Here is a 27,529-nt window from a genome sequence, read left to right as displayed (position 1 = left end):
AGTCACTTCCTGACATTGACCAGGATCTCTGTAACAGGCTCTGGGATTTCGGTTATGGGTCACTGCCACTCGTGGAACTGCTTTGTCTGAGTTGGAGCCACGGACCTGGGGGCACACGGGTTCCGTATCTCCTTTTCGCCATCCGACACTCCTTCAGATGCTGCTGATGGTCATCAGTTGTTGGGGTCCACTGGTGTCCCTTTTGCTGATTAGTCTACTTTTTCAGGCACCTGGAGCCTCGGTTAAGCCTAGAAAAATGAGCATTTTTGGAAGATTACAATACAATGACGGTGCTCATAGGTGTGCAGCCAGATGTGGCAATGAATGGATAAAACAAACCAATGCCATAAATCTTTGAGACTGCATCTCTTGAACTTTAGTAAGTAGAGATAAGAAGTTCGAAGCCCTTATGCCCACACAAAGGTGGTGGTAAGGGTGTGGATGAGCAGATTGCTTGCTGCAGAAATATTGTGGCAGATAGAAGGCCACAGCTGGACAGTTTAGATTATGAACCTGCCATTGTAAATGTTTAGGCAATGGATGCATCTCAGGACAGACAGAGAAGTATGGTCTCAATGGAGATGGAGTTTAGAAAGTGAGCAGACATTACCTTACCTGTGATTGACCTGATATGAGAAGAGGGGCTTTGGAGATGGCAAGATTGAAGGGCGGTCATGAATACGTGCAGGGGACTGTATTTGGAGAAAGAGGTTGAGGGAGGATAGCAGGGCAGTGATAAAGAAAACCCAAATTAAAAACCCCGGTGATAATATAATAGGTCTAAACATTCATGCCTGCATTTAGACTGTATCAACCAATTAAGAGTAAAAACCTTCTGTACACTTTAATGCTTAATTATACAGCACAGCGTTTGGGTTGTGGGCAAGTAGTTAAAGCCCACCACAGCGGCTGAGCAATTCAAGTTCAATTCATTGACTAAATCTAGAATAAAAAGCTAGTTGCAGTAATGGTGACCACGAAACACCTAGATTGTTATAAAAACCCATTGGGTTTAATAATGTCCTTTAGTGAAGAAAATATGAAATCCTCATATGTTACCTCAGACCATAGCAGAATGGCTCATTCTCATTGGTCTGGCAAGCCACTTCCTTACCAAGAATGCAGTTCATCCTCTTATCTTTACAAGGCAATAGACTTTGGTCTTATCGGTGATCTCCACATCTTTTCAACACATTAATGTGCTGTACTCAGCACATCTTCATAGATGTTATTAGATAATATTGCATCATTACCTGAAGTGATGTGGATACAATTGCACACTATGTTAACATCAGCAAGCACCTACATTATTGATCTTATGTTGGATGGAAGACCATTGATCAAAATTCCTGGATCTAGGGTAATGTTATCTTTCCAGTAGGTGATTTTGTTGGCTCAAGTGGATGCTTACAAATCACTACTCTCAAGTATTTGAGTACTCAGGTCATTATTCTTCTCTGAACAAATAACAACAAAAATGGTTATTGATCCATACAGGGTAATGGTGATGCCACACCTGAATTACAGTGTGCAGGTTTGGTCTCAAGTTAGGAAGGTCATAATTGCCTATAGGTATGTACAAGCAAAGATTCACCGAACTGGTTCCTGGGATGAAGAGCATGTTTTATGAGGAAATATTGAGGATACTATGCATATATCATCTCGGGTTTAGAAAAATGAGGCATATTCAATTGAAATTTATAAAATTCCAAAGTGTCTTGGTAGGGTAAAAGCTGGGAAATTGCTTTCCCTGACTTGGGGTCACAGCCATGGAATAAAGAGTCTGCCATTATTTCAGAATGACCACGGTCCACTCCGCAATGTTTCTGCTGGTAACATGGTTCTAACTGTAGGTGTATTGTACATACATGGTTAGGTGGAGATGGTTTGCTTCACTAAGTTAGAAGAATCATAAATGAATAGAGAGGGAATTATAATTTAAGAACAGATGTTAGCAAGCAACCAGAATGTTATCAATAGCTTTGCTCGTATTTCCCTTAATACCAGCACTCTATCTGGCATACGCGGAGACTGCAGTGATAAATATCAACTGACTACTTTGTAATCTTTGCTTCATCAACGCTTTACCTGACAGTTTGACAACAATCTTCCTGTGGATTGAGTCTTTGCATCATTTTGGTAAGCATAGCATAGATAATTAAGTGGTCCCACACCTAATGTGTCGTTACATCAGAAAATTTCAGCCGTTCAGGTTCCAGTTTTATTTTCTACTACTGCAAAGCTCCAGGCAAAAAAAAACTTGCTGTATTTACAGCAGCTGCCAAAAAACTAAAACAGTTTCCTTTTAGCATGCTATGAGTGGGTTGGCTTGCAATGAAAATGAAAATAGGGACAGGCATCAACACTAGAACACGTCATCTTTGACTCTTAAGGTCTTGGATTCAAGTCCAACTCCAGAGGGTTGCTTCAGTTAGAATTTCACGAAAACTGCAATGTCAAGGTGCTATCTTTTGGATTAACTATTAAACCAGGCCCCTATCTGCCTTTCCAGTAAAGTCCTGCGGAATGATTCAAAGAGTAAAGTAGCTCCCCTAATGTCATTGCCAATACTGCTGCATTCCTCAATTACTAACAGTGTGTACACTTCAAAGATAATTATGCCCATTTCCCATTCTCCATTGTTTGTGCATCACCTGCATAGTCTATACACCCGGCTATTTATTCTCTCTTTACAGTTGTGACAAGCTTCTTTGGCATTTGTATCACGTGAGCGCTGCCTCTGTTTGTTTTACTTGCTCTTTGCATGTCATCCCTACACTTTTGTATTTATGTAATACATCTGTGCAACTTTGTGTCCATTCTCGCACACGGCTCATCTTTTAATCTGGGGGCTAGGATATGGAGAAAGATGGGGAACAATCAATACCAGGTTAGATGTCAGAAAGAGTGAAGCTGTGAGGGATTATCTACAATATTTACTAAAGCAGTTCACCAAACACATGGGACTATGGAAAACGATGGTTCAGAGAAGCAATGGGAATGTGAATGAGAATAGGTTGTAGGCCACTGCTGCCAGACTTGACAGCAATAGTGAACGATGGCCTGGGGAGTGCTGGGATCTGGAAGTAGTGACAGGATCGACTGAAAAAGCTCTGGAGGAGGCTTGTCTGGTAGATTCCATGGAACAAAGTCAAGGACAAATAGTACACAGTGGCTACTGTAAGGGAAAAAAAAATGGAAATTGGAGTTAAGCCCGGATTTAAATCTGAAAATGCTTACATTTTAGTCACTAGTTTTCCAAAGCAGGCATCATTGTTTCTGATCAAAAATCTAGACTAACAAAACATCCTTAATACACAATATGATACTGTAACCCAACTCAATATATATTAGTCGAAAACTGTAAACACAGCTCAATTTAGAAGGTGCTCTAACATACCTCCAGTATGTGTAACTATAACACAAGGCACTACATGCAGTACAGTCCTTTCTTGTAGTTACTAAATTTTTTTGACAATGTTGTCAAAGTAATAAAAAAGTCAAAAATATTCTAAAAGCTTCAAAGATTTGTTTGTAATAATTCCATGATTAGAAATACAGTGAATGAAGTATTTCCCTATTTGATTCCATGAAAAAAGGTTACTGAAATGTGGTCGCTGTCATTAAAATTAGGTATTAATCAGATCAAGATAAAAACAAGCACAGAATCTCAGAACTGTTATTTTACCGAAGAAGGCTATTCTGCTCTGCTGTGTTTGCACCAGCTCCCAGAACAAAAGATTTGAGCATGCATAGAATATTTCCAATCAAAGCTTTAACCACTCAAAAATGACTACAGAAACCAATCAAGCAGACTAGATAATTATTTTCAAATATGCTTTTATGCAGGAAAAAATAAGGAACAAGTAACAACCTTTAGCAAGTCTAATACAAAAGATACAAGTAAATCGCCATGTAGTACAAAACTCAAACATGCAGAAAAGAAAGATATGTTGCTAAAATGTTTTATCTTGCACTCAACAGGACAAACAGAAAAAGCTGCATGTTAAATGATCACACCAACTCACCCCAAAGGAGATAAGTATCCTAATTAGTTGGCAGGTTGAATATTATTGGCCAAAGCGTAGCCATGGAGAAAGGACTGGTGGCTCCACATGCTTCTGGGTAATTCAAACAAAAATGTACAAGACTTGAATCTGTTCCTCTTAATTTGCTGAGAAACAGTCCCTGGATATAAATGAGTTTTGGTTCTAGCAAGCAGAAATAAGCCACGTTATGAACTCAACCGATTTTCTTAAACTGGATGCTCATGCAATCTATGTTGCACTCAGGATTATTTAGCAAGTGTTGTCTAACTGCAGAATAGCACCTAACAGTTAAAGTCTTCTGGGTTTTGCAAACAATGGATAGTCAAGTGTTCTGCTAATAAGGCTTATGAGCCAATTGTGAACCAAATTAATTCAAAATGGATGGTAAAGCTCATAACATGGTCTTTTTGCAGTTTTTCCTAACAGGCTCATATTCAGCCACAGGGGTCGTTCTCTAAAACCAATAGAAGTTTTTGTTCAAACTCTGCATCATTTCTGAATTATCTTGGAGTATGGAGAGCATCATACTGCTCATCATTTTATCCATAACAACGCCTTGATGAATTTACAGCCCTCTTCCCACTGATCTGCAACCTTTCATCTTGTGATATAAACTGTCATCATATGATATCTGGCTTTCTTCCCTTTGACCTAGTGCAAGATAACAAGATTCATCCTACTTTTCAACAACACCAGAAAGTGAGATGTACAATAGAGAAAAAAAAAATACGGTTATTAATAAAAGGAGAAGTCTTGAAAACATTTTGTGAGGGAAAAATCCTAATTGTGATTAAAAGCCAAATGGGTAACGTTAGTCTGAATGAAGTGTTCACTCATCAAAGCAGTACTGCAAGTAACATAGCTAAAGGCTTACCTGTATTCACTGAATATAATTGAGTTTTCTTCTAAAGCAATAGGCTTCACTTTATCTTTCACTTTAAGAATTCCATAAGCAAGTACACTTCTAAAAATGCTTAAGTGGATAATTTGTATTTATTAAGGAAACAAAATCGACCACAAGAACACCCTAAAACTATTGTTTTGGAGATATTAAAAAGCCAGAGTATTCTATTCTGTTCCATACCAAGTATGAGCTTTTGGTTTTTAATTTATAAATCTTATTATAAATTTACTTGAACTGAATATTTGTACCTGAACTTATGCAGTTGTTTTTTTCTTATCAAAACACTGCTTTGTTTCATTAAAAGAGAGGAATGTGACAAGATGGTTCATTCACAGTAAACACAGGCTAATGTTGCACAAATGAAATGTTAAATGTCCTCAGCTTCTGCCACAACAGTGTCAAATATTTGGTAGTATGTCTTCTGCTCTGAGCCATCACCTGCATAATAGGACTTGACACAGCATTCCAACCAGGGGCCATCGTCTGTGGATAACAAAGAAGGTGCAGAATGATCAAAATAGATTTGATAGATCTCTTTTACCAACATATGAGACAGACACAACTCTGATTACCTGGCAAACAAGTGAAAAGCAGCACAGCTCTTCTTCTAATTACGGACCTTTAATTTTTAGAAGTATTACTTCATATTTAGAGAAAAGTGAGGAAGACTGCTGGGGGTTTTGGGGCAAGCAGATGCAGACGAGAGAGAGAAACGAGGCAGCAGAGGGCACGCGAGTAGAAAAGGCAGGGAAAGACAGGGAGTGGAGAGACGAGGGAGGGAGCGGGAGAGGAGGAGGGAGGGAGGGAGTGGAGAGGAGGAGGAGGAGGAGGAAGGGTGCAGTCCTGCAGTAGTCCACAGTATTACAGATAACTGTCTTCAACCAATTTGATTCCCTGCATGTGATACCAAGAAATGGTTGGAGACATTGGATACTACAAAGGCTACGGGCCCTGACAACATTCCAGCAATAGTACTGAAGACATGCGCTCCAGAACTTGCCCCTGCCCTAGCCAAGCTGTTCCAGTACAGTTATAACACTGGGATCTACATGGCAATGTGGAAAATTGCCTAAGTACGCCCTCTACACAAAAAAGCTGGACAAATCTAAACAGACCAATTACCACCCCATAAGTCTACTCTTGTACTGTCAATCACCAGTAAAGTGATGGAAGGTATCATCAACATCCTACCAGCACCTGCTCAGTGATGCCCTGTTTGGGTTCTGCCACGGCCACTCACCCACTGACTTCATTCCAGCCTTGGTTCAAACATGGACAAAAGAGCTGAATTGCAGTGGTGAGGTGAGAGTGACAGCCCTTGACATCAAGGCTGCATTTGAATGAATGTGGCATCAAGGGGCCCTGGCAAAACTGGAATCAGCGGCTATCAGAAGGCAAACTCCCCGGTGGTTGGAGTCATACTCGACACATAGGAAGATGGTCATGGTTGCTGGAGGTCAATCATCTCAGCTCCAGGACATCTCTGCAGGAGTTCCTCAGGGTAGTGTCCTCAGCACAACCATCTTCAGCTGGTTCCACAATGACCTATCCTGCCGTCACAACGTCAGAGGTGGGGATGTTCGTCAATGATTGCACAGTGTTTAGCGCCATTTGTGACTCCTCAGATACCAAAGTCATGTTCAAATGCAACAAGATCTGGACAATATCCAGGCTTAGGCTGACAGGTAGCAAGTAAAATTAATGCCAGACAAATGCTAGGCTATGATTATCACAAATGAGACACAGTCTAACCATCCCCACCTTGGCATTCAACGGTGTTACTTTCATTGAAAACCCCACTATCAACATTCTGGGGGTTATCGACCAGCAACTCAACTGGACTCACCATATTAACACAGTGGTTACAACAGCAGGTCAGAAGCTGGGAATACTGTGGTGAATAACTCACCTCCTGACTCTCCAAAGCCTGTCCACCATCTACAAGACACAACTCAGGAGTGTGATGGAATACTCCCCACTTGCCTGGATGAGTGCAGCTCCAACAACACTCAAGGAGCTTGACACCATCCAGGACAAAGCAGCCCAATTGTTTGGCACTACATCTGCAAGCATCCACTCTCTCCACCATGATGCTCACTGTGTACTATCTCCAAGATGCACTGCAGAAATTCACCAAAGATCCTCAGACAGCACCTTCCAAACCTATGACCACTTCCATCTAGAAGGACAAGGGTAGCAGACATATGGGTATAGCACCACCTCCAAGTTCCCCTCCAAGCCACTCACCATCCTGACTTGGAAATATATCGCCATTCCTTTATGTTCGCTGGGTCAAAATCCTGGAATTCCCTCCCTAAGGGCATTGTGGGTCAACCCACAGCAGGTGACTGCAGCATTTCAAGAAGGCAGCTCAACACCACCTTCTTCTTGAGGGCAACTAGGGATGGGCAAGAAATGCTGGGCAGCCAGTGATGCCCGCATCCCACAAAAGAATAGTAAACAAAAAAGGAGGGAGGGAGTGGGAGAGGGAGGGATGGAACGGGAGGAGGAAGAGGAAGTGGGTGAGGTGGGAGGTTTGGGCAAGGGATTAAGCGAAAAGACAGAAGGATGAGAAAACAGGAGTATGGGAGAGCAGGAGAGCGAATGGGAAAGGATGGGCAGAACAGGGGAGTGGAAGGATAGACGTGGAAGAGTAGACAAAGAAAGGGAGAGTGGGACACAGGTAGGAGCTTGAGGAGGAAGAGACAGGTTGGAGAAGGGACGGGGAAGAAGTAGTGAGAGGGGGAGGTGACAATTGTAACATTCTGTAATGTAACATTCTGGCCATTAATTGAATGACTCAGTTAGTGCCAGGCACTGCAATTTCACATGAATTAATATTACTAGCAGGCACTGGTAGGCTTCTACATTTAATGTTGATGTTCTGCCAAAAGAAAAAACTTGTGTTACATGAAACAAAGCAGTTTATGCATTCAACGTGACAGATAGCAGTAATATTTACATGCTGGGCTAGGCCAACAACACTACTGCCTTGAGTCCATTGTCAATGCTCATTCCTCTCTTTAATTACACTATCAAGTGAGGCCACAGTTGCAAACTGTTTAGTGATCTTGATGAAATCAGGGATGCAAAATTCTTACTAGAGAATAGGTTTGCGGAATTAAGTTGAAGTTGCACTGAAAAAGCCTTTTGAATTATATCTGAATAAAAGAATTTACCAAGTCATTGTGCAAAGTCGCTGGTAATCTGATGAGTAACACATAGCAATCTGAAATGGCCTCCCAGAAGTGCCTGTGCAATTAGCCCTGAACCATACTGTGACTGTGTTTCTGCAAATCCACACCGAGTGTTAAAAACTCTGCTGTGAGTGATGACAGCAAGATGTGTGACTGGGTGCGTTGTAACCATTTCCCAGAACATCACCACTACAGCAGGAACCATTTAATGAGTACAGTATTCCCATCTTTGATGGGGCATACACAGGCAAGCTGTTTCCACTTTTAGGTGAGACTGGAGTTGGGGGCTCTAAATTTAAGGTCGGCATTAGTAAATTTAATAAAGAATTCAAGAGAAGTGCACACAACTATGAGGAGTCTTAGAAGGATGGATGGGAAGGTTTTATTGACTTTGGTTGGAAGCTAAACAGAGGCTTAAGGGGAAAGTTTTCACACTTGGAGTGTGGAGGTGATCCGGCACTGTCTGAATGGGTGGCAGCGGCACATGCTGCCTCAACATTCACAAAAATGCCTAGATATGCACTTGAAGCACTAAACCTGTAGGACTATGGACGAAGAGCTGGAAAGCGGGATGGGGCTGGAGAGCTGTGATAATGGGAACTGCAGATGCTGGAGAATCCAAGATAATAAAGTGTGAAGCTGGATGAACACAGCAGGCCAAGCAGCATCTCAGGAGCACAAAAGCTGACGTTTCGGGCCTAGACCCTTCATCAGAGAGGGGGATGGTGTGAGGGTTCTGGAATAAATAGGGAGAGAGGAGGAGGCGGACCGAAGATGGAGAGAAAAGAAGATAGGTGGAGAGGAGAGTATAGGTGGGAGGTGGGGAGGGAATAGGTCAGTCCAGGGAAGACAGACAGGTCAAGGAAGTGGGATGAGGTGAGTAGGTAGGAGATGGAGGTGCGGCTTGGGGTGGGAGGAAGGGATGGGTGTGAGAGGAAGAACGGGTTAGGGAGGCAGAGACAGGCTGGGCTGGTTCTAGAATGCAGTGGGGGGGGGGGGGAGGGCAAGAGCTGGGCTGGTTGTGTGGTGCAGTGGGGGGAGGGGACGAACTGGGCTGGGTTTGGGATGCGGTGGGGGAAGGGGAGATTTTGAAGCTAGTGAAGTCCACATTGATACCATTGGGCTGCAGGGTTCCCAAGCGGAATATGAGTTGCTGTTCCTGCAACCTTCGGGTGGCACCACTGTGGCACTGCAGGAGGCTATTTGCCGGGCTATGATGACCCCTAAATGTCCTCCGTCTATGCTGTCAATTTCTACCCAGGAAGTGATTGGAATGTGGAACCCACTGTTAGAAGGAAATAGGTAAGGTGAACAGCATAAAGGAATTAAGAGCAAACCAGATAGGCATGTGGGATAGAAAGGAATAGGATTTTTTGATTGGGTTTGATGAAGAAAGTTGGGAGCAAGCTGTGTGAGACATAAACCCCAGTTTGGCTCTGTTAGGCTAAATGGTCTGCTTCTCTTTACTACTTTATACTACATTTGATTTTTTATTTTGACCTTCACATTTCAAATGATCTACAGGTGATTTCTTATTTTGTTTCTTGGCCGCCAGACATCTCTGTTCCTTTCTAAAGATGGTGATTCCTCTTGCTTCCGAGGGTGCAGTTTGCAAGGCAACCAGGTGACCCTTCAGAACCACGTGTGGACTTTTAATGCGAGTGCAGACAGCCATTTGATTGCAGGAGACATTTTCTCAGAGCTTGTGTAACATTCGGACACCAGAGCTTGGCCCATTTCATTGAATCATCGAATCCCTACAGTGCAGAAAGGGAACATTTGGCCCATCGAGTATGAGTGACCCTCCAAAGAGTATCCATCCCCATTCTTGTGACCCCACATTCACTATTAATAACTCACCTAACCTGGACACTGTGGACAATTTAGCAAGGCCAATCCACTCAACTTATACATCCTGAACCATGGAAGGAAACCAGAACACCCAGGGGAAACCCACACAGATATGGGGAGAATGTGCAAACTCCACACACAGTCACCTGACCCTGGAATCGAACCCCGGGTCCCTGGCGTTGTGAGGCAGCAGTGCTAACCACTGAGCCACCCTTATGATTTCCTTCTCATTAATTTGAGAAGAGCAACCAGTTATTGCCTCAGCTCAGACTGGACATTCCTGGGTTTTAACAAATCTGTTGAGTTGCTGGATTGTAAATAATTTTATGTGACACCTTATCCCTTTCCTTACCACCAGTCTTTTGCACTTGACCTTATCAGGCCTCCGCGAGACAGGACCTAGTATCAGATTTTTACCAATCGGGAAGAAGTTTAATGCAGCACATTGCTCCTACTGCTCTGCCTTTCACTGCCTTCCAGCAGTGTGGTTCAAGCAGTTCAGGCTGGTGGTTCCATATAGCAACAGTTAACTTCAACTTATCAAAAAACAGAGCTGCCCGTTGCTATGAAATCCAGTGCCTGGTGACCTGGTGGTAAACCGCATGACTCAGTGCAGAGGGCAATGGAGTATGATCATTAAAGATGAGCTTTCAACTTAAACAAAACGGATCTATTTCTGCTCCACCAGATCTTTATTGACACCAATGTCTTCTGATTAATGAGTTCAACAGTGGTGCATTTCCCTTGACATCCTCAGGCTATATAAATTTCTAATCCGCGCACTCTTCCGCACCAAGCATCTTTTATCTGCTTTTCTTCATTCTCACACCATTTCTCTTGTACAAAGTATGTTAGGCCTTGCCACTTTTCTCTCCTCACCCGCCACTTTCTATCTGATTCCTACCTTGTGCTGGCTCTCAGAGAATCTGTCCATGACTGTCCTTGTAGCCAGTGTGAAGCTTTACCCAGTTACAATGGGCATACACAGACTGCAGTCACAAGGTTTTAGCATTGCATTTAAACAATGGTTAAAATGTGTCACATTTCTTGCCAGACATTTGAACATCGTCAGGTTCAATGAATTATGGAGCACAGCAGCGTCATCTTATCTGAGAAGGGGTAGTAAAGAGATGGGATAATCCTTTACAGATTAGCTGTAAACTGTCCAAAATGGTGCCACACTGCAACTTGCCGGCAATATTTCCTCCAGTTATCTTTGTAATTAAGGCACTTGTGTATGGGTAAACAGCAGTCAATGATCACTGGAGTGGTAGATGTACAGGACCGGAAATGTTTTTTAAATTCATTTTTGAAAACTGTCAGGAGAGCTGCGTAGAGACATGACACTTCGTCAAGTTGGTGATAAACCCCCCCACCAAATTATTAATGATTCTAACTGGTAATGAATCGCCAGGAAGCATCGGAGAGATTTTAACACTTCAAATTAGATAGTGCTAAAACACTACTCCTTCTTTGAACCGAGGGGCATCTTCAACAAAAACAAAAGGAAATCGCAACACCAAGAAAAACTGTCCAGACTTACCTGGTGTAGAGATAATAAAAAAATACAAATACTCTCCGGCCCATTACCTGGATTTGCTCTTGGTGGACACAATGTGTCCATTATTCTCATTAGTTTCTCCTGAAGCACATCATCGATCATAACATCAGCCGCAGAAATCCCAAAGAAGCTTTCCTGAAAGGATGATTGAGCCAGAATTAATTGGGCTCCTGTTACCTGCTGAGTCCTCTGTTTAATTATTCACAAATTAAATTTAGAAAAAGAAAAATACACAACAACTATCTCAGTGCTAACCTCTATAGGCATTTAACTGTCCAGATTCTATAAGAGCTTAAACACAAACTGAAATCACAGATGTTTAAAGCTGTCATGTATCTCTACTGACTGACTGATGCAACAGAATACTGGAGTAATAGGGAAGCAAACAGCAAGTTTCAAATATATGATCTGAATGTCCTGAGGTATTTTCTTTCTTTCTAGCAAGTATTTTCTTTTTTCTCAGAATAAAACAAAAATCAACTTACTTTAATGAATGTAAGGAAACCAGCAAAACTAATGATATTTTGCAGACAGGACTACCTCGACTTGTTCTGCGCCTGGTTCAAGACAGCTCAAGATGAGAAAGTGAGGCTGACAACGTGTAACTCTCCCTCACTATAATCCAATCCAGGCAGAAGCCATGCTCATCATCTTTTTATTATGCGTCTTCCATCATTTGATGTTACAAGTCCTGGCATGAGGGGGTGAGCATTTTCTAGTTTTATCTCGTGTCACTGTGCCTCACAGTCACGTTGTTAATCCGATGCAGTACTTGAGGGCTATTTTTAATCCATATTCAATATATTCTGATAGATTTCTGCAAGACTGCTGAGGCGATTTGAGATCACCTCAATATTTCAACACCTACAATCAAATTTCTTGACTCTTGTACTTTTGCACATTCTCCATAAATTGGGAGAATCTGCCACCACATAGATAAAATTGGAAAGATGCAAAATCTCATTCTGCCACTCTATCATATCATCGTAAGCTAATGGTGTCATATTTAAAGAAAGTAAATCCAGTTTATATAAAGGGCCAAGTGTTAGACCTGTTGGTAGGAGAGCATTTTAGCAGTAGCCATCATAACTCGGTTACTTTTACAATAGTCATGGAAAAGGATAGGCACATACAGCAGGGTATGGTTTATAATTGGGGGAAGGGTAATTACAATTCTGTTAGGCAAGAACTGGGTAAAATAAAATGGGAACAGATGCTGTCAGGGAAGAGCACTATTGAAATGTGGAGATTGTTAAAGGAATGCATGCCGCATATGCTCGATATGTTTGTCCCTAGCAGGCAGGGAAGATGCAGTTGAGTAAGGAAGCTTTGGTTCTCAAGTGAGGTCGAACAACTGGCTAAGAGGAAGAAGGATGCTCATATAAGGTTTCGGAAACAAGGAATGGAAAAGGCTGTAGAGGGACACAAGTTAGCCAGGAAGGAGCTGAAGAAAGGGCTGAGGAGAGCGAGAAAGGGGCATGAGAAAACCTTGGCAGATAGGATCAAGGAAAACTCCAAAGCTTTTTACACGTACGTGAGGAATAAGAGAATGACCAGTGAAAGGGTACAGCCAATCAAGGATTGTAAAAGGGAATTTGTGCATGGAGCCTAAAGAGATAGGAGAGGTCCTTAATTAATACTTTTCTTTTGTATTCACAACTGAGAGGGACCTGGTGTAGGGGAGGACAGTGTGAAACAGGCTGGTAGGCTAGAGGAGGTTGATGCTAGTAAGGAAGATGTAATAGGAATTTTGAGGGACTTGAAGATAGATAAGTCCTTTGTGCCTGATAGGATTTATCCAAGGATTCTATGCAAAGCGAGGGAAGAGATCGCAGGGCCTTTGGCGATTATCTTTTCATCCTCACTGTCCACAGGTATAGTGCCGGAAGATTGGAGAGAGGCAAACATCATATCTTTGCTCAATAAAAGGGAACAGGGATAACCTGGAAATTATGCAGGCCAGTTAGTCTTACATCAGTGGTGGACAATTTATTGGAAAGGACTCTGATTGATAGAATTTATGATCACTTGGAAAGGCACAGTTTGATTTGTGAAAGTCAGCATGAATTTGTGAGGGGTAGATCATGCCTCCCAAATCTTACTGAATTCTTTAAAGAGGTGACCAAACTCATGGATGAAGGTAGTGCAGTGGATGTGGTATACATGGATTTAAGTAAGGCGTTTGATAAGGTTCCCCATGGTAGCAAAGTTACAAAACATACAGAACATCTCTGTCTTATATACAGGGGAGACGTCAGAGGTAGGTTCTTTACTCAGAGAGTGGTTGGGACGTGGAATGCATTGCCGGAGAGGGTAGTGGAGTCGGCCTCATGAGGGGCATATAAGTGTTTATTAGATAGGCATATGGATGATAGGATAAGGGAGGGCTGGAGGTTAGACAGACTTTAGGATTAGATTAGATTAGATTCCCTACAACGTGGAAACAGGCCCTTCGGCCCAACGAGTCCACACCACCCGTTGGAGCATCCCACCCAGACCCATCCCCCATCCCCCATAACCCACGCACACATCCCCCTATAACCCACACACCCCTGAACACTACAGGCAATTTAGCATGGCCGATCCACCTAGCCTGCGCATCTTTAGATTGTGGGAGGAAACTGGAGCACCCGGAGGAAATGCACGCAGACATGGGGAGAATGTGCAAACTCCGCACAGACAGTTACCCGAGGCTGGAATCGAACATGGGTCCATGGCGCTGTGAGGCTGCAGTGCTAACCACTGAGCCACCGTGCTGCCCCTGCAACCATTCTGTTAACATTTGGCACAACATCGCGGGCCGAAGGGCCTGTACTGTTCTATGTTTTAGATATTGAATTAATGACATAGGATTTTAGGCACTAATCCTAAAGCAGCACAGTTTACACCATCATCTGATTGCCAAAACTAGATGAGGATTTTTCATTCATCTGCTTTCTTTCCATTAGAGTTTCCATATTACAACCTGGCTGGATGGGAGTTGGGTCAAATGCTAACTTACCGCCTCATTCCACAGCAAAGCATCAAGAAATCCCGATCCATCATCATATGTAAACTTCATGACAAAAACATAGCTCAGAAGTTGAACACCTAAAACTGGTGTGAAGAAAGCAAGTTAAATAAAGTCAGTGAAGTGTAATAAAGTAAAAGCCATGATTATGTTAGACCTTGGGCCACCATTACGCGAGGGACCCTGAGGAAAACTGTCATCAGCGATCTGTTACGAGGTGGAGTATGCTGCTTGAAACAATTTTTTTGGATCAAAATCCTGTAGGTTTCTCCCTCATGCCATTATGTGTCTACCTACAGTACATGGGCAATTAGGGATGGGCAATGCCAGGCCACCCAGCGACGCCCAGGTCCCGCGGGGCGAATAAAACAAAAAAAAAGTTAAGGCATTTTCGATAATAACCTTTCAAAACAAAAAATGGACATACACTTGGAAAAGAGAGAAATGCAACCACGGGTGAAGAACAGGTGAGAGGGACAAGCTGGTTCTTTTTATACACACCTGGTAAAGGTGTGATGGGCCAAACAACCTCATTTTCTGCTATAAGATGCTATAAATGTAATTGTCTAAGCATCGGCTTTATGTCTGAGGGAAGACCTGGAACTTCAATGTCACAGGACTTCAAGTACACAGAGAAAGCTGCGCCATTCTAACTTCAATAAGTAGTATAAAGCTGATGTTTATTATACTTGTTGCCAAAAAGAGATGCTTCTAAAGCTATGCTAAGCCTGTGCATTACTAGAAATTGACATAAGTCAAAGCTAAATTGTTCACTCTTTTGTAGAATATCAAATCTATGGAATTCCCTACTTGTCCCAATCTTTCTTCTTGTACAATGATGAGATCTTAAAACTTGATCCTAACGTTACCGAACCAGCACCACTTTTCAATCTTGGTCCTTCCCTATGTATTTTAAATAGTTTCCTTAAAAAAAATCTCTGGAAATACAGACTCAAGATAAAATTTCACATTTGATACCATGAGGATATCATGAACAGCCAAATGATGACAATAATTTGCCCTTACTTACCACTTTTAATGCAGCAGAACATTTAAACATGCTTCACAGAAAATAAAGTTTGAGAACCTCACACTTAAGCAGATATTGTGAAAGGTGACTAAAAACTCAATTTTGAGGAGTGTCTTAAAGGGGAAGAGAGAGAGGTGTATAGAGGTGGAGAGAAGAATGGAGGTGTAGGAAGGAAATTCTAGTGCTTGCAGCCCAAGCTGCTGAGAAGGTGGCCACAAATGATTAAAATCATGCATACGCAGGCTGCCAGAATTGGAGGAACTCTGGGAGCTTGGATAGTTCTAGCAAGGGATGAGGCCATGCAGTGATTTGAAAACCCGGTCAAGAATTTTAAAGTTGAGGTAGAAGCAGTGGTGCTTTTGAATGAGTGTGGGTTTGCTGAAGGTGAAAATGGGAGGCTGGGTAGGACAACATTGAAGTGACCAAGGCACAAGGTCATGGATGATAGACTGAACAGTTGAGGCAAGGTGAAACAGGTGATGCTACAAGACAGAAAGAGGTGGTCTTGATGATGAGGCAGATATGTGGCTAGAAATTTCTCTCAGTCAAGTATAATGCCATGGTTACAAAACAGTCCGGTTCCATATCAGTGACAAGAAAAAGGGATAAAGTTGGTTCTTTAGCCTGTTTGAGAATTACAAACTAGCTTCAAAGACTATTCCAAAGTATACTGCAGGGTAACGTGGGCAATATGTCCAACTGGAAAAGAACAAATTACCTTCGGCTATTGCTGATGATTCCCAAGTTCCTGATTGCAACAGTGGTTGAAGAGCATTCACTGGCTGTGGATGAGAACAATTCTTGCAACTGGAGAAGAAAACGATCACCATTTAGGAAGCAAGTTGGCATCCAAATTCTCCCATCTTATTTTTAAAACATTGCAATTCACTTAACAGCAATTTAAATTGAGGGGTGATAGATTTAGGACAGAAGTCAGAGGTAGTGACTTTACTCAGTGAGTAGTAAGGGCGTGGAATGCCCTGCCTGCAATAGTAGTAGACTTGCCAACTTTAAGGACATTTAAATGGTCATTGGATAAACACATGGATGATAATGGCATAGTGTAGGTTAGACGGGCTTCAGTTTGGTTTCACAGGTCGGTGCAACATCGAGGGCCAAAGGGCCTGTACTGTGCTGTAATATTCTATGTTCTGTTTTCTAGCTGTTCTTCAGCAACACATTATCTGTCCTTCTACTGCAAATTAGAACACTCAGGTAACAGTCAATTACATGATAGTTTTGACATCTGAAATAAATTTAGACATTGGATAGAACTTATCAGGTCTTGATGAGGGAGCTGAAGGTGAAGGCACCTTTGGGGGACAGTGACCATAATATGATGGAACTCATCCCGCAGTTTGAGAGGGAGAAGCCAGAATCACAGGTAACAGAGTCACAACTGAGTAAAGCTAATGATAAAGACATGAGGTAAGAGCTGGCCAGAGTTAATTTGGAGGCGACCACATCAGGGAATACAGTGGAGTAGCAATGGCAGGAGTTTGTGGACATAATTTAGGAAGCACAGCAAGAAATTCATCCCAAGGATGAAGAAGCATACTAAGGAGGGGACAAGGCAACCACAGATGACAACGGAAGTCAGGAATAACATAAGAGCAAAAGGTAAAGCATACAATAGGATGAAGATGTGAAGAGGGTCGGAAAGCCTTTAAATACCGACAGAGGAGAAAAGTCATGGGGGTGGGGGTGAAAATGTAATACGAAGGTAGGCCATCTAGTAATATAAAAGAAAACTGCAGGAGTTCTTTTATATGTATAAAACCTAAGAGAGGAGCAGAAGCGGACATTGAACCACTGGAAAATAAGGCTGGGAGCACCAGTAATGGGATCAAAAAAATAGAGAAACTGAATAGGTACTTTACATCAGTTTTCATGGTTGAAGAAACCAGCAGCATGACAGCACTTTAAGAGTCAGGAAAAAGAGTTGAGTATAGTGACCATCACTAAGGAGAAGGTGCGAGGGGAAGATGAAAGTAGATAAATCTCACAGAGCAGATGGACTTCACTTCAGCATTCTGAAGGAGATAGCAGAGGAGATTGTGGAGGCATTAGTGGTGGTCTTCAGAAATCAATATATTAAGGGACAGTCCCAGAGGACTGGAAAATGGCTAGTGTAACACCCCTGTTTAAGAAGGGAGGGTAGCAGAAGACAGAAAACTATAGGCCGGTTGGCTTGACTTCAGTCATTGGTAAGATTTTAGAGTCCATTATTAAGGAGGAGATTGTGGAGTACTTGGAAGTGTGTATTAACATAGGGCAGAGTCACCATGGCTTTGCCAAGAGGACATGCCTGGCAGATGTGTTAGAATTCTTTGAGGAAGTAACAAGCAAGTTAGATGAAGGAGAGCCAGTAGACATAATCTACTTGGATTTCTAGAAGGTCAGTGACATGGTGCCAAACAAGAGCTGCTAAATAACAGCCTATGGTGTTAGAGGCAATGTACGGCATTGATCGAGGATTGGTTGACTTGCAGAAAGTCGGCACTGGGGATAAAGGGGTCTTTTTAAGGACAGCGGCCATTGACTAGTGGAGTTCCACAGGGTTCAGTGATGGAATCACAACTACTTACATTAGACATTAGACATTAATGATCAGGACAAGGGTCAGAAGGCCTTGTTGCTAAGTTTATAGATGACACAAAGATAGGTGGAAAAACAGGTAGTGCTGAGGAAGCTGGAAAGCTATAGAAGGACTTGGACAGGCTACGACAGTGGGCAAAGTAGTTGCAGGTAGAATACAACGTGAGACAGCGTGAAGTTATGCATGTTGGTAGGAAGATACAGGTGTTGACTATTTTGGAAATGGAGAAGGGCTTTTGAAATCTGATGCACAAGGGGACTTTGGAGTCCTAGTTGAGGACTGTCTTAAGGTTATCATGCAGTTTCAGTCGGCAGTTAGGATGGCAAATGCAATGTTGCCACTCATTTCAAAAGGGCTAGTATATAAGAATAGAGTTGTACTGCACAGGCTGTATAAAGCTCTAAATCAGTCCACATTTGGAATGCCGTGAGCCGTTTGGGTCCTGTATCTAAAAAAAGGGATGTGTTGGCTTGGAGGGGGTCCACAGGAGGTTTACAAGAAAGATCTTGGGAATGAAGGGCTTATCATATGAGGAGTGGTTGACGACTCTGGGTCTGCACTCGATGGGGTTTAGAAGTACTGAGAAGATGAATCTGATAGAAACTTACAGTATACGAAGGGGTGTGGACAGAATGGATGTGAAGAAGGTTTCTCCACTAATAGGAGTAACTAGGATCCCAAGGGCACAGCTTCAGAATAAAGGGATGATCCTTTGGAACTGAGATGACAAGAATTCTTTTCAGCCAGTGGGAGGTAACTCATTGTTACAGAAGGCAGTGGAGGCCAAGTCATTGGGTGTATGGAAGACAGAGATAGATTGGGTCTTGATTAGTTAGGTGATCAAGGGTTATGGTGAGAAGGCAGGAGAATGGGATTGAGAAATATCATCATATGGTTCAGCAGACCAAATGGGCTGACTGGCCTTATTCTGCTTCTATATCTTATGAGCTAATAACTTCATTCAACCAATGCAATTAGACCGGACTGTGTGATATTAGCTTTTCAATGCAATTTTCGTCCTTTGAAGAGAAGATGATCATGTTCACCATCTTCAGTACTTGGGAGAGTTCTGGTCAGTACGTGCAACAAGGTCAAAAGATATGCCTTTGCCTCTGCTGAAATAATGGCCAACAGAATATGATGTGCGTTCATAAACTAATACTCAGTATACATTCACCCTACCATTTTCTTAGGCCTTCCTACACTGAATGGATTATTCCTATAAACTTCAATAAGCACACACTAGTTTGCCGATGTATGCTCTGCAGATATCTGGAGCACTTTAAACAGCACTGGCTACAATACTAACAGCCTACTTAATTGATAAAATGGAAGACTTGGGTTTGTCCAGTGGCAATAGTCACAGGATGGGAAGGAAGTCTAAAAGAGACACGATGGAACAGAATGGTCAGTAAATGAAGCGTGATAAAGCATCGAGTGATTGGTAATTCCTGAATAATCTCAGCCAAACCCGAGTGGACAATGACTAATTTTTTTTTTTAGTTGGTTTAACTGTGAGCCAATCAAAAACACGGCAACTTGTGCTAAGGGCGTATTTGATATGGGAAACTGGATACGAGGAGTTTATCAGTCAGGGAACATTAGCCAGAATTCTGACTCCCAAATGAGTTAGCTCCATTTAGAAAGTGTAGCTGGTCAGCTACTGCAAAGGTCTAGGCCTGAAACATCAGCTTTTGTGCTCCTGAGATGCTGCTGGGCCTGCTGTGTTCATCCAGCCTCACATTTTATTATCTTGGAAATGTAGTGTAGTCTAGTCTATGAACAAATTATCCCTGCTCCCTCTCACAATCTGAAGTGCAGAAGCATCATGCAAGCAGCCTGGCGACGTCTTGAGGGTTTTTAAAGAGGCTAGCATATATTGGCTGCCAATGTTCATGCACACAGGCTGCATGTGACCATGCCCTAAGATGTTGGTATCTGGTGCCCAACATTGAGATTCTTTAGAAGCTGACGTTGCCTGGTTTCCTGGTCAAGAATTCCCGGTCCAGCTTGCTTATTGGGGGTGGGGGGGGGGGTAGTATGATTGAAGGCTACATATTAATAAAGCGAGATAGCCAATTACTGATTGTTAACAAACAATAATCACCTGCTAGGCAGCAGCAAGTTGCCTATTTTGAGACTCTTGCCTTAACAAGCAACTTTAGTTCGAAGATACAACAGATTGCTGCCAAGATTGAGCTAAGCCACACTGGATTTCTTGCTTGATTCTGCCAGATTTTGCATCCTAGCCTATGTCATTCAGGTCACTGACCTTGAAGACTACATTTGGTACAACTCAGAGCTGATATATGCAAAAGGGCTAGTGAACCAATGATATAGTGCCAGTGTGCTAATATACCAGGATCAGAGGACTTTACTTTTCACTAACGTATGAAGCAATGCCATAAATTATAGAATCATAGATCCGTAGAATCCCTACAGCATAGAAGCAGGTCATTTGGCCCAATGAGTCCACACCAACCCTTCGAAAAGCATTCTACCAACTTGCTTACGCTATCCATGTAAACCTGTGTTTCCCATGGCGAACCCACCTAGCTGACACATCCCTGGGCACTATGGGCAACTTGGCATGACCAATCCACTCGTACCGCACATCTTTGGGAAGAAACTGGAGCACCCGGAGGGAACCCACGCAGACACAGGGAGAATGTGCAAATTCTTCACAGACAGTTGCCTGAAGGTAGAATCAATCTGGGTCCCTGGTGCGGTGAAGTAGCAGGGCTAACAACTGAGCCACCATGTTGCGTAGCTGGATAAATTAGCTGTACAATTATTCAGGGACTCAACCCCATTGTTGGAGCTTGCATTGAAAGGAAATTCTATATCCTGTTGGATAAGGAACACCTGTCAGCACTATCTGAAAATTGTGCAGCCATTATTTTCCCTCCCACTTTCAACTCGGTCCTTGTAACAGGCAAAAAAAAAACGCATATGATGCACAAGAAGGTCAAAGTTCAGAGGTTGCGTTGGCCATAATTATTCATAGTTACCCATAATGCCATTTTCTATCTTCTATAAGGAATGGAATGGAAAGGTCATTCAAAGACAGACATTCGGTCCTGGAACTGGTAGGAATGACCCTTCCAAATCTCTCGGAGAGTCGATACAGCTCACTTAGAGACACTCCTTAAAAAAAAAGGAAAATGTAACTTAATAATGCAAGCAGCCCAGAATTCAACTCCGTGTTCATTATCTTTATTTTTAGCATATTTATAAAACTCAACGTATTTCTTATTGTTCATTTGAAGGGGTGATCTACTTCAAATATGGATAGGCTTTTGGTTTTCTGTTGCATTTAAGTTTTTTCTATTCTAAACCTGTTGTTAGTAGAAAATCAAATTTCACTTGAATACTTAACTGAATACTGGTAAATCTTTATGTGGTCATGCCAAACAGCACTGTATTATGGGATATCATCAAGTATTATCACAAATTTCAATAACAAAGGGAGGAAACATAACAGGATCTAGCTACAGGAACAGTTTGATCTGAGAGTAACTGCTATCAATTCCATGAGTGCTCACAAAGGTATGGTACTGAAATGATGATTTTCCCTCAAAACTGAGCAAACGTGCAAGAATATTAGCACGGTTAATAAGCCCCTCACGCGTGTTTTGGGCTTCTGGTGTACTTTTACCTCCCAAATAACACAGCGATAGAAAGCTGCTAGGCTTTCGTTAAAACCAGCACTTTTCTGTGATACAGTTCACAGAGTATAAGCACTGGTTGTACAAACAGGAAAAGAGACGAGCAGAACACTACATTACAACTTTAGAGAAGAGTTTAGGGTTCTTTCTGAAAGCAGTCAGATCTGAAGCTCATTTCTTCAGGAAGAGCAATGGAGTGTTATAAATTATTACTGGTGAAGTCTTGCATCTATTTTTAGGTTTCTTCCTGCTTTGAGCTTCTTAGCTCCTGACTTGTCGTTCTCTAAGCACTAGCAGCTGTCTATAACAACTCGTACCTGAAGGGTAACTCTCAATGCAGAGAATTAAAGAGTGACTGTAGGCAGAAGAATCAACTATCATTGAAGTCATCGTGGCCGAAGACAAGCCGCACAATCAAGACACTAGCTGGGTTGATGACCTTGGCTGTTAGTGCTTGTTTTGATGGAAAAAAAATTGATTACCTGTGAGGTCAAATTTACTCAACTCAATTCCCTGGCTCCTCTCAGCCTTTTTTTTTGATAGCATGCTACTATCTAACTAAATGCTACCTGATAGTTCCTTTTGCCTATCAAATTAGGTTCTCCACTTGCATCAACGTTAGTACTATTCTGCAAGTTTCTTACCTTCCACCAGGATCGTGGAGTGTTCTGGAGCACTTGGCGCTTCACTGGTCTTCACAAAATGCACTGTGATCCGTCGCCTCCTTTCTTCTTCTGCCTCCCATGTGGCTGTATTGTACCACAGAGCATCATGTGACTGGATAGCAGGATCAACAGTCATACAACCAAGATTATAAAGACCTCGCAAAGCAGTATCGATATCATCATCGTTTGGAACCTCCTGCCTGAAAGATGGACCCACAGGAACCCGTCAGCACAGATACAATATAATTATTCACCATTAACAGTTAATATGTTTTAAATTAAGACCGAAGATGACTTGTCACAGGTTTTATAAGCAACATTAAATACTTTCTTTAAAGATTCTTCAAGATTTTTCCTTCCTGCAGGTCTTGTCCAACAAGCCACATTCAGTTGTTTAAACTAGTGAGGGTATCTCAGGTTCGAAACCCATTAGATTAGATTAGATTAGATTAGATTAGATTCCCTACAATGTGGAAACAGGCCCTTCGGCCCAACAAGTCCACACTGCCCTTTGGAGCATCCCACCCAGATCCATCTCCCTGTAACCTACACACCCTTGAACACTATGGGCAATTTAGCATGGCCAATCCATCTAGCCTGCACATCTTTGGATTGTGGGAGGAAACCCACGCAGACATGGGGAGAATGTGCAAACTCCACACAGACAGTTGCCTGAAGCTGGAATCGAACCTGGGTCGTTGGCACTGTCAGGTAGCAGTACTAAGCACTGTGCCACCGTGCTGCCCAAGTATCATAGAATCCCTTCAGTGTCAAAGCAGGCCCTTCGGCTCAACAAGTCCATACTGACCCTCTGAACATCCCACTCAGACCCCATCCTGCATAACCCACCTAATCTACACATTCCTGAACACTGTGGGCAATTTAGCGTGGCCAATCCTCTAGCCTGCACATCATTGGACTGTGGGTGGAAACTGGAGCCCCCCGGAGGAAACCCACAGAGACACGGGGAGAATGTGCAAACTCCACACAGACAGTCGCCCGTTTGTGGAATTGAACCCGGGTCCCTGGCGCTGTGAGGCAGCAGAGCTAACCACTGAGCCATCATCCCTTCATGTTGTGGGCAAGTCCCAATATCAAAGTAATTTAAATCTGCCAGAGGTGTGGCTCAGGAATTTTTTTTCGGAAGTAATGTTCAGCAACAATTCAAATTTAAGCCTTTGAAAAGCTAAGCCAAACAACTTCTAGCTGCCTTTGTATACGAGTGCAGACAAAAGAGGTCCATCCATCTCTCTAAAATAAAAAAGCCATGCAGCAATAAAGCAAGTGAAAATTTTAAACAAAACATGCCGTGTTTGGAAACTGCGCACAGAGCTGGGTATAATGAGAGAAAGCAGGGACAGAAACCTTTCCACTTTTGTTCCTCAATATGTAGTTCTGAATCCTTTCAGAAATATGTATTCCAATTCTCCTGAAACTGAGAGAATTCCCTCCAACTCTCTCAGGTGCACATTAAATTTTACCAGTTGGAATCTATAACAGTGATAATCTATAGTCAGCAATGTTATAGTATGATGTCTTTAAGGGAATGGACTGTTCGTTACTTTGGCACAGATGGTGACCTAAATGAAAGGTCTTAATGGGACTACAGGCAACTCCAGAAAACCCAATCAGAAAATAGACCTAAAGGCAATTCAGTAGTTCACAATCCGAAAAAATGTAATGTTTCCAAACATGCATCTCAGTTGTAATTTCTTTGAATATGAGTGAAGCATCTGAAAGGTGTTTGATACTTATCAGCCTCAAACCATTAACCAAAGGCTCCCATACAGCTTTTGTAATATAAATCGAGCTTTGCAAAACAATTTAACTGGGCTGTGGTTCAAAACAGTAACAGTACAAGAGGAACGCATAAAACAACATCTTTCTATGACTAATCAAACTGCAGAATGATCAGTTTTTGGTGAATTCCTGATGGGACGCAAGTTTGAGGGGCAATATGAAATGAATGCATCCTGTTTGATTCAAAAGGCTTGCGAAAACAAAGGCTGGGAAAGGTGAGATATTCTATATGGGTATTCTATGTTTGGGGCATTGAAGACGGTGGAAGAGAAAGGCTTGATGGATCAAGTGATAATTGCTTGTTTCAAGTTAGTCTTACATTCTGGTAATGGCAGATTATTCTGTCAAAAGCAAACACACAGCACCAATATCCTTTACATATCTAGTATAAATGCTTTCATTTATCATCATAATCTTAAAATTCCCATGATATTGCACTGTGTACAGCTAGCTATAAAAGTGCAAAAACAGCTTGGCAGGTACTTACAGCGAACGACATTTGGGGCAATAAAGTTTCACCGACTGGTGAAGAGCTCTTGGCTCATAATTCACCAGCTTAGCTCGGATGCGGTACTTCTGAGGTGGTGTTTGGTCCAAGATTTCTTGAATGGGGGTTGTTCTGATGTGCTGATGAGCTGTGATTACTGCAACAGAGTATTTAAGAGTGCCATGAATGATGGGTGAAAAAAGGTACAATGAAGACATTAGAAGTAAAAGTACAGGAGGATGAGAACCCTTCCACAGCATCATAACCAGCTGGAACAGTTGTTATGTTAAGGGTCTGAAGCAGAAAAGGAAATTTGAAGCTTTGGCAACTGTTTTCAATAACTTCCCTGCCCTTTCAGGCTGAATGATTCCCCCAGAATTAGCAACATAGGCTAAGTTCCCATGCTGAATTGCTCCAGGCTCCCCTTGTTCTCCAACAAAATTAATTTTGGTAACAGAGTAAATGGCACAGCCCAGCCCATAACCACATGGTTAAGATTGAAGGAAAATCAGAATCCAAGGTCACACCACTGAGTTGAAAAAGTTTTGGAAACATTTTTTATAATTGTAAATTGTGGATGGAACTGACTAAGTGAAGCAAATTGGGAATCTCTCGATGCTCTGAGACAGCGATGAAAGCCACCACATGTTACAGAAATGGGCAACGCCTAACTCAGGCAGAGCATCAGATTCTCCTCGTCAAAAGACATTACAGAAAATATTGTTTTTTACATCAACCTGATAGCTTCCATGGCCATTTGTAACCAGAACCATTCACTTCAATTGAATAACTTGAAATTGGGAAATTTATTTACATGGCTTCCTTCTTTACAATTCGACCATGGTCACTTCCAAATTTATATGTTTCCACTATATTATCCTGTTGTTTATAATTTAGCTCCTTTCCTCTGGCCTGAACCAAACTTCATTGTAATATGCTCATTAAAAAGAAAATCCTGAAGTCAGTCCTAAGTAAGCCTCCCAACCCCCAGAGCCTCTGTCATTTTCTATTGCTGCACTGAAGTATCTAATGCACTGTTTGCGTTTAATTTTTCTCTCATTAAACATCTTCTCTTCCGCTCTCTGATATTTGGTAGTTATCTACCAGACTACATAACTGACAGTTTTACACTGGCAAGATATATGTGTATAGCTTTTACTATCAGCATGAATTAGAGGGGTGATAAGTTGAAACTGCATTGAACCATACTGGAGCCTTTTGATAAGGAAAAGACGACTTGGACATATATGGTACTACTTCAGAACGGTCCAATGTAAGTTACAATCAATGTACTATCTCTTTTAGAAAAGATCAGTGTAGTAATGCAGGAAAGGCAGCAGTCAATTACCAGCAGCAAGATTGCACAGTGTAATAATGACCAGATAATGCTGTTGCCTGTGGGATACATATTGTTCAGGGCAGAGAGGAACATCTATGCTCTTTTTCAAATAATATGATAAGATCTTCATCCATCTGAGAGGGCCAAATGTTGAAGCTTTGCTCATCATAACTAAAAGATGACATCGCTGGCACAGCACTCCTTCTGTCCTACACCACAGAGACAGCTGTAAGACCAAATCTCTGAAGTGTGTTTTAAGCCCAGAACTTTCTGATGCAAGAGGTGAGAGTATTTTGACTGAGTCGTGGCTAACACTGTGGGGAAGACTTGTGAGATTACAGGGAGCAGCTATCATTTTCCAAAAGCAGCTTCACAAGAAGTCATGCTGGAGAAATGGCATGAAATTTCCTACAAACTCCAAAAGGTTCCTGTTGATACCAACCTGTTGCAGATTCCTGCTGACATCGCTGAATCGTAGCCGCTGAAGAAGCTTCAGATTCTGCAAGATTGGATAGTAATAGACTTATTAATAAGACAGCAATTACCGATCAGGAAACCAGCTCTATTTGCAACATAAAAACTGAAAGAACGGTGCACACTGTAAATCAGAAACAAAAACAGAAATTACTAGAAATGCTCAGCAGGTCTGGCAACACCTGTGGAGAGAAAGTTACCATTTCTGGTTGAGTGACCCATCCTCAGAACTGGTGGTAGCGAGGAAAACATCGGTTTATATGCAGCACTGTTTTTCAATTTAAACAAAATTCACATCACCCTCACAAGGATGTGACAGGATGAGTGATGGGAGTGGAGTGAACTAAAAGGCAAATGGGGTTTTTCATATCTGAACAGAATAGTCAGAAGGACTTTTCCTTAAAGCATAATGCCTCATTTCGTTATGTTCAATCTGATTACTGAAATAAAATTACACGTCCTTTTTAAAAATAAAAGTATATAACATGGCAACAACAAAGAGAAGCAACAGTACAGAGAAATGAATGTAAATTGAGTCCTATCAGAAAAATCTGAGGGTCAACAAAACTACTAAGAGTAAGAGGCAGATGTAATAAGATTGATGAACAGGTTTACTGGCAGTGAAATAGGTCTTTCCTCAGTTTTGAGGGGAACCATCAAAGTTAATTCTGATCCTTTGAGACACTGATTTGGGGCAGCACAATAAAAAAATTGTGGGGTTTGGATGTAAGTTTTGATTGAGTGGATGTTTCAGTTACAACAATTTTAGACTTTTACAGCCAAATATAGGTGAAAATCTCACACTGAGCCTGGTTCAATGCAGTGTTCCACAACTTGTTATAACTTCTGTTGTAACAGACTCAAAATAGTGTTTGAAATAATTTGTAAACATCTA

The 27,529-nt window shown here is 42.0% G+C and overlaps 1 protein-coding gene across 8 annotated transcripts in view; it reads right to left on the bottom strand.

Moving 5' to 3' along the window:
• Nucleotides 1-3,852: 3,852 nt before the first annotated feature.
• The window catches only part of pot1 (protection of telomeres 1 homolog), a 268,174-nt gene continuing 244,497 nt past the window's right edge, over nucleotides 3,853-27,529 (bottom strand). For all 8 annotated transcript variants that reach the window (XM_048548944.2, XM_048548943.2, XM_048548946.2 and 5 more), the window contains 8 exons: nucleotides 26,603-26,659; nucleotides 24,822-24,978; nucleotides 22,514-22,734; nucleotides 21,213-21,348; nucleotides 16,321-16,409; nucleotides 14,564-14,658; nucleotides 11,592-11,697; nucleotides 3,853-5,436 (listed from right to left, as the gene is read on the bottom strand). In XM_048548944.2, coding sequence (XP_048404901.2) covers nucleotides 5,321-5,436; nucleotides 11,592-11,697; nucleotides 14,564-14,658; nucleotides 16,321-16,409; nucleotides 21,213-21,348; nucleotides 22,514-22,734; nucleotides 24,822-24,978; nucleotides 26,603-26,659 — 977 coding nt within the window. In that variant the 3' untranslated portion in view covers nucleotides 3,853-5,320. The remainder of the gene's footprint in view (nucleotides 5,437-11,591; nucleotides 11,698-14,563; nucleotides 14,659-16,320; nucleotides 16,410-21,212; nucleotides 21,349-22,513; nucleotides 22,735-24,821; nucleotides 24,979-26,602; nucleotides 26,660-27,529) is intronic.

This window comes from Stegostoma tigrinum, chromosome 18 (genome assembly GCF_030684315.1).
Source record: "Stegostoma tigrinum isolate sSteTig4 chromosome 18, sSteTig4.hap1, whole genome shotgun sequence".
NCBI classification, from domain to species: domain Eukaryota; kingdom Metazoa; phylum Chordata; class Chondrichthyes; order Orectolobiformes; family Stegostomatidae; genus Stegostoma; species Stegostoma tigrinum.
Note: the sequence above shows the minus strand (reverse complement) of the source record. Positions and strands in the feature narration are given on the sequence as shown.